The sequence below is a fragment of the Colossoma macropomum genome, unplaced genomic scaffold, assembly GCF_904425465.1.
Source record: "Colossoma macropomum unplaced genomic scaffold, Colossoma_macropomum, whole genome shotgun sequence".
In the NCBI taxonomy this organism is placed as follows: domain Eukaryota; kingdom Metazoa; phylum Chordata; class Actinopteri; order Characiformes; family Serrasalmidae; genus Colossoma; species Colossoma macropomum.
In genome coordinates, this window is record NW_023494801.1 from 24,994,692 (window position 1) to 25,002,477 (window position 7,786).

The 7,786-nt window shown below is 42.3% G+C and overlaps 1 protein-coding gene across 1 annotated transcript in view; it reads left to right on the plus strand.

Moving 5' to 3' along the window:
• Positions 1-7,017, plus strand: part of syt17 (synaptotagmin XVII) — a 36,813-nt gene extending 29,796 nt beyond the window's left edge. The window contains exon 8 of the mRNA XM_036589790.1: positions 5,199-7,017. Coding sequence (XP_036445683.1) covers positions 5,199-5,395 — 197 coding nt within the window. The 3' untranslated portion in view covers positions 5,396-7,017. The remainder of the gene's footprint in view (positions 1-5,198) is intronic.
• The last annotated feature ends 769 nt before the right edge of the window (positions 7,018-7,786 follow it).

Here is a 7,786-nt window from a genome sequence, read left to right on the forward strand (position 1 = left end):
AAATAATGTGTTTTTGGAAAAAGTAGACCCCAAAAATAATATTCTAAACTTTGAAAATAAGCACAGTAGGTCCCCCTTCAACTTATGGTGGTTTGAAATGGTTCGAGACCAAACATGGCTGATCGTGTACAATCCCATTTCCCCCCTCGCCCCTACCACTTAGTCCTACCGCCCCATTTTGAGCATTCTAGGGGTAGGGTGTCCTGAATTCTAGAGGTAGGGCGAAGTGTTGGGGCTACATGGCCCTTCAAACGGAGGTTTTTCAGAGTCACTCCAAACAGTGTTATGAGAAAAAAAGAAAAACTGGCAAGATGGCTGCACAAGTGACCATAGAAACCAAGAAATTTGAATATTTTCTCAGTTGAAAAATTACAATAGCCATTGTTTTAATGTAGTTTCAATGTATTATGGTCGTTTTCTTCATAACAAGCATAAAAAATCGCTAGTATTATGCTGATGTCTCGGTAGCTAGCTAGCTAAATTTCCTGTTCCACCTTAAATGGTGCAGCAGTTACATTCTGGCACCACAAGCATCAGAACTGCTGCTCCATTTAAGGTGGAATGGGAAAATTCGAGCAAGATGCTGGAGAATATCCGACTTCAGCTTCATATCACTGAAGAATTAGGGGTGGGTGATAATAAATAATTGTCCCCCTCTTTGAAGGCATATGATGCTCTATTTGTAACTAAAGCCCAGCAGTGAGAAGCTGAACTTTACCCTCCTCTGCTGTCACTGCAGACTGGCAGGGTCGCCTACAGAGCAGCGCTAGTAGCTGTTAATGAAATAATGTTCTTTTTTACTTGAGGGTCCCATTTCGTAGGGAAGATTTCAACCACTACCCCTTAACTCAGTCCCGAGGGGCAAGGAGACACTTTAATTTTTCATTTGCTTTAACAATTTCACAAAACAACAAGAAATATCCTTGTGAAAGCCTTAGGCCAGAAACATGCTTATCACAAACACGCAAATGCAAATGCAAAGTTTAGTCAGCGCGTTCCAAACGCTCAGCCCTGCTTTACAAACTCTCGTTACTGTGGCGGTCAACCCCTTAAATAGTGGCCAGGGCGCACCGACGGGCCCAAAGTGTAATTACACACTTCTATAACCTAAGAATAGCTCAGCCAGTTTACACTGAAGTCCCTGTAGTTACTGAATAATAAGCCTTACTCTGTAATAGGCCTGAGATTTTAAGTGGTTAAAATGCTCAGTACTCAAGTGGGCAATAGAGGACAATCAGAGCGTCTGTAAACAGGATCTACAGATAGGAGAGAGGATTCATCAAGCATGTTTATGTAGACAACATGGACGCCGTTTTGATTGGCTGTTTCATGAAACTTGTTTCAGAAGGTTGCAGCTGAAGTAGCCGTGTTCCAAGTTTCAAGTGAGTTGCAGGAGGCTTTACGTTATGCAACTCGAGTAAAACGTAGTTTTCTAGCAGCGGAAACTGCATGAAAATTTCACACACTCTGCGTGGGGAGCGCTGCACCTCTGTGCCTTCCTGTGACAGAAAACACATCAAACATGAACACATCCACACACAGGGAGGAAGAGCGCTCAGCCCAGGAGTGCTGTGACGGGGCCTGCTGATGTAATCGGCTCAACATAACAAGCACAGTCAGTCTACAGCAAACTCGCGCCGCACCCACTCCCTTCTGACCCTCTGAGCAACGACTTCATACAAGCCCACAATCCGTTATTTGTCAGCCTGTAGGACGATGTTTGTTTTACTTAGAGCCACAGATGAATGCAGTTGAGCAAATTGCAATTATTGTCAATTTGATCTGGTGAGAAAAGGCTTCCCTGTCACGCAAGGGAAGTGCAAGTATCACAGAGGAGATTATTTTGAACTGAGTTCTCGTGTCCATTTCAGAGAGCTGACCATCTCCTTGAATCCAAAGAACATAATACAAATGAGAACTGAAATGGAGAAATCTCGCACACGTCCCCTTGGGCTGTAATGAGCTGCAGGGCTTAAGTGGAGCAGCCCGAGGTGAAGGAGTCCTTGGCCGTAGCCCTGCCTCGAGTGCCGCCGTTGCTTGGCGACAGCATGTGAGCTGCTCAGGTCTGACCCAGAGCCTCTCGTCTGGAGTGCCGCTTCTCTGCCGACTCCCATCTCCTTGCCTTTTTTTTATCAAATCCACATTTGCTTTTGTCAGTTTTTATAGAGAACGATGTGCCATACAGAGTCAGAAACCACATAAGCAATGAGGTCTGTCTGAAATTACTTTGACGGAAACAAAAATAGCTCTAAAATGGCTGCTACTACTGTTTTTAGTTATTTAGGACTGTTTTTATGCAACGTAGTTTGTCAGACACTACAGACACTCCAAGTCTTTTGGTTTTGAGACCAAACATGTCTTAGCTGATTGAGTACATTTGCTATAAAGGGGAAATTGTATAATTTTTTCTTTGATTTTTAACCAACACTGCGAAACCGGTGTCTTGTCAAGTAATATTATCCTAAATATAGTTAATACATCTAATATTGCTTCTGTTGAGATTGTTGTAAGATTAATTTAAGATTATTTAACTTATTTCTAGACATTTTTGTACTTGTTTTAAGTAATTTTATTGAGCAAAATTATCTCACTACATTGGCAGATTATTTTGCTTGTTTTACTAAATGTGCTTGAAACCAGCAACATTATCTGCCAGTATAGTGAGATAATTTTATTCAATAAAATCACCTAAAAGTAAATAATGTCTAGAAATAAGCTGGATAATCTTATAATCAGTGCACAGCCATCAATAATGAGAAATATTAGATATATTGATTAGATTTAGGATCATTTCACCTGACAAGATACTATTTTTTGCAGTGAAACTATCACTTTAACAGCATCTCACAACAACAGCAAGAAATAAACTGCACTCATAATGCTAGAATCTTTCTCTCCTGCTCCTCTGACAGCCACAGGAAGGAAGAGGGGAAATCATTGGCGAGAAAAACCTTCAATCTCGTTTCTAAACAACCTGATGAAATTAACTCATGGCCTCATGCCCCGACCTGGCTCCATTAGCCAAATTGGATTGATGCAGAGAAAAACAGATTGACAAGATTAATAGTCATGGGAAGACGTGGAAAGACGCAGCCAGAAAGATCTGTCACATCTTCTTTAGTGGCACTGAGTCTGGCAGCGTGTGAACGATTTTCGAGAACAGGGAGGGACAGAGAAACATCAAAAACACTTTGGCTTTGTGTGGCATGCCGGCGTACAGCCATCGCCCTGAATCCCAAGCAGCCGTCGCTTCTGAAACCGGAAAAAAAAAAATCTAAATATAAGTCTAAAGCTGTTCACAGGGTTGAAGAAGCGCCGAAATGTGACAGATGGGATTTTGTTTTTGGATATATGTCAACATAAAAAACAAATTTGAACCACTTTCATCTTTCATATTCGCTTTCTCCACCAGTTAAGATGGACTTAACTAGAGACACGTTGACATCATTGTTTTCAGACCAAGTATGAGTCTGATACCATACTGAGTAACCTACTCAGAATTAAGCAGTTGTTGTTGTAAAGGAGGACAATGTACCTTAACTAGTTATATCGTTAAAATCTAGCTGATTTTAAATGATGTGCATTAGCTAGTTATGCTACATTAGTATCCTTGGATTGAGCAGCGCTGCTTTTGAAGAGCGATTTTTGTTTCCTGTCAGAGAAGCGCTTCTGTTTCATAGTTTTGATCGTCTTCTGTCTCTTTCAACAACAGTCTCAGTAGGTCAGTGACATCGGGAAACACATCCGAGGCTAACGCATCTGAGGAGCTCACTTGTGGAGTTTACGTCCTTTCGCTGGTTTTTGTTTGCCTGGTTAAGCTGTAGTGTAAAGCCAGGCATACGCTGCGATTTTAGAAACTGATTGACGTGCTACGTGAAACACATCCCCTACAGACGGCTCAGTCTATGGACAATTTTTAATAAAGCTGTTTCATTCAAAGTAACATGATATGCCCCTGAGTAGTGAGACAACAGACTGCTGCTACAGCAGCTTCGAGAACTTGTTCCACACTGTGCACTGAAGCTAAAACCAGGTGGTGACATGTTCTCTCTACAGCTTATTTTATTTAAAAATCACTATATTAAAGTTTATGCTTCACAATTCTGTTCAGTCAAACAGAGTAAAGTGGGCATATGCAGACTCTGGTACCGCAAATGTCAGCTTAATTGTCTCCATCAAGCTAGCCTACGTGTCCCCACGCATATTGAGGAAGTGGTTGTGATAATGTTTGTATAAGAATGGGCTAAAATCACACGGTGTATGTCTGGCCTGAATATACCAAGCCGAAATATTTAAAGTAAGCACTTTGCTGTACGAGAAGACCCTCATTCACTGCCAGCTTGTGCTGTTTGTTCATTAGCGTGGCAGCGTACGCTAGGCCTATGTCACAGGGTATCAGGTGGTATCAAATGTGGACTGCGCACTCCCGCACCAGTGAAGATTTCGGGGCTTTTTACATTCTAAAAAACAAGAAGTAGAAAGAACCTCCGGGTAAATGAACCCCATGCAAATAAACAGGTCATATTATGTGAAAAAGGATTTTAAAGGCATTTAAAGAAACATTTACTTGTGTTCTCTGTGGCTAAAATCTAGCTGATATATGTGCTGTCCTCCTCGAGTGTTCCAATCTGACCCAAAAAGAGCTCTTCTATTGTTACGATGTCAAAAAGAACCCTTTTTGGTGATATATGGAACCATTTTCACAAAGGTTCTATATAGAACCATATACAACATATTTTCCATCAATCTGAAGAACTATTTTACCATGCAAAGAGCCATTTAAGCATGCAAACGGTTCTTTGGGTGTTAATGGATCTGTATAGAACCACTAAAGAACCCTCGAAGAACCATTTAAAGACCCCAGTAATCTCATGGGTCACCTCTGAACTTTTCGGCGAGATCTCAATAAAGTCAGATTTGCGAGTTCATAATGCTGCTGTTTATATGCAACTGAAGTAAAAATGGGACCCATTTCTCATCCAACACTAAAAGCCCATTATGAATAGCTATTACAGCTTTATCTGGGCTGATGCATCTCGTGTCTTCTAATGCTATTTCTCCTCAGGAATTTAAGGAGACTCCAGAGCCACCGAAGATCAGCATTTGAGCAATAAAATTGTCCTGTGGGTTATAAAGTGAGCATAGCCTGAGTCTGAGCCACTGTGATGCTGATTTTCTCCTCTCCTCTCCTCCCCCAGTGTACGGACACAACGTGAAGAGCAGTAACGACTTTGTGGGCCGCGTAGTAATCGGTCAGTTTTCCACGGGCCCTGCGGAGACCACCCACTGGCGGCGGCTACTGCGCTCCCAGCGGACCCCCGTGGAGCAGTGGCACAGTCTGCGCTCCCGAGCCGAGTGCGACCGCGTGTCCCCCGCGTCCCTCGAGGTCACATGATCCTGACTGGGACGCCTGATTGGTGGAGGCGGAACGGAGATGGGCTGGATTGTGGTTTGAAAAGGCGAGGATCTTTCGTGGTCTCACCTGAAAGACGAACGACAAACTGTCTGACTCGGGGAAAGGGGGTTAGGGGTGCGTCAACATTTACTCTACACTGTGGCTTGAAGGACCAGTTGTAGATAGATTTACTATCAAACCACAGTGTTTCCAGAAACAGTGGGTTCTGGCTGCAGTCCACCTGCTCTGACCTCACACCTGTTCTGAACAGGGGAAAAAAAGGCCTCGTAGTGTTTTTCCACTGGCCATACAGAGCAGGGGCCTGCCGTCCACATTTTCTCTTTATCACATTGATACTATCTTACAGGACAGCTCAATAACCTCATCATCGTCCGTCTCTCGGCCGCTCAGCTGGACACTGGGGCAGCCGAGACCACTCCTCCTGCTGGTATGGGGTGCAGTGTTTCAACCACGTTGCTTCTTTTAATCCGACTACAACACGAGGTAGTTGGGAGTTAATCCAAAAGCAATCCGCGTTCCTTATTTGTTTTTTTTACAGTTTCACACCAAAGCTTCTGTTTTCGTTTCTGTTGTATCGAGCTGTGCGCGTGTGCGTCTGTCTGTCTGTCCTCAGAGTGAATGTCTAACGTTTTTCAGTAAGTGTTCGCACTCCTAATAGCAATCGCGTTCTACGTCACCACGTCAGAATGTGTTGGTGTCTGTGTGGATATTTTTGCAGGGTTTAGAAAACACGGTGCCATTCCAGAAAAGGTGCAGATGAACTCACCTCCCTCTGGTTTAAGACTCACCTTTGTACGTTTACCAACAGTCCAGTCCAGTGTGGTCCACATGTTGCCGTGCTGTGTATCTTGTCCTACCTCCTCTCTGTCTGTCTAGTGAGTAGATGGACATAGATCGGTCCTGCTGGAGGAGTGATGTTCTGTAGTATAGAAATCAAAGTGCGCTCAGAAACATTACCGTCTTTATCCGTCTCCTGACGCTTTCTCGTGTGTGCCTAGTAGTGAACTGTTCCGGGTCTAGAGGCACCTTGTATGATTGTGAAATCTCTATGTTAGTGTACGACTTGACCGTGACAAATGATTACTAGTAGATAAAAACACATAAGAATAACAAAGATGTGCCAGTGAAGATATTTATTTAGATAAATCAATGCGTAGACATCTTATATATTTATCTCTACAAATATATATGTATATATTTATTACTTCAACTGTATACCATGAATGATATGACTTGAACAAATACAGTATGTGTTGCTGGACGTAAACACGAGGGGAGACAGAAATACAAAATAAATATATTGGAATAGAGAGGCGACTGATACGTTCCTGCCTGTTCACAGCAAACCTGTGAGCGAGGGTCAACCACTGCTGCTCAATGTGAAATGCTGCTCGCGTGTGAGATAAAGTTTGGTTTTAACTCAGAAGGAAGACACCTGGCGTCCAGGTGGATGCTAGCGAGGGAGTTATAAATGCCCTCTCTTGTCTTTGTTGTTTTTTTTTAACCTTGGCAAACCAGACCTCTTGTAAGTGATGAGCTGTTGTCCCTTTAAACGCCCATTCAAACGAAATCACGATGTGCACTGAGTGCTGTCGGGTCCAGTCTTTGTCCTTTTGAGACTCTGTGTCAAATGATTGTGTTTTCTGTCTGTATATGAAAGCTTTTCCAACATCAATGAACTTAATGATGGGTCTGTTGTTGTTTTGCATTCAATCATGTTTGATGAAATTTGGGTTCGTTGGTTAAACCCAGTGGTTTAGATGTGAACAAAATCATTCAGAGTGGTTTGGTGTGAAATACGCCTTTCCAGAGAAATTTAACGAGTCACAATTGTTCACCATTGTAGTACTAGGAACCAGACGTCCGAAGCATTTAATGGCTCTAAAAGCCACATCCCATTAAGTTATTACACAAAATGGTTAGGAATGCCTGGCTTGATACCTCAGACATTGTTTTGTGATAAAGTTTTGGCCTAAAATGTATTTTTAGTATAAACTTTTACTTTTACTCGCAGATAAAATGGTGATATTTGTAGTGTAGACATAACGACGTCTGGTTCCTATTACTATAATGGTGAACAATCTTGACTCGGTAAACTTCTCTGGAAAGGCACATTTCACACCAAATCACTCTAAATCTAAATCTAAATTCTGTTTACATCTAAACCATTGAATGATTAAGTCATTTTGCAAAATCCGTGGAGTTCCTCTTTAACGCCTTACCAAGCCACAGCAAAGTTTAATTAAACACTTTCAGAACCTAAGAAAAGCTCCACTGGTTTGCATTGAATTCCCATTTCCGAGTCACAATTGTTCACCGTTGTAGTACTAGGAACCAGACGTCCGAAGTATTTAATGGCTCTAAAAGCTA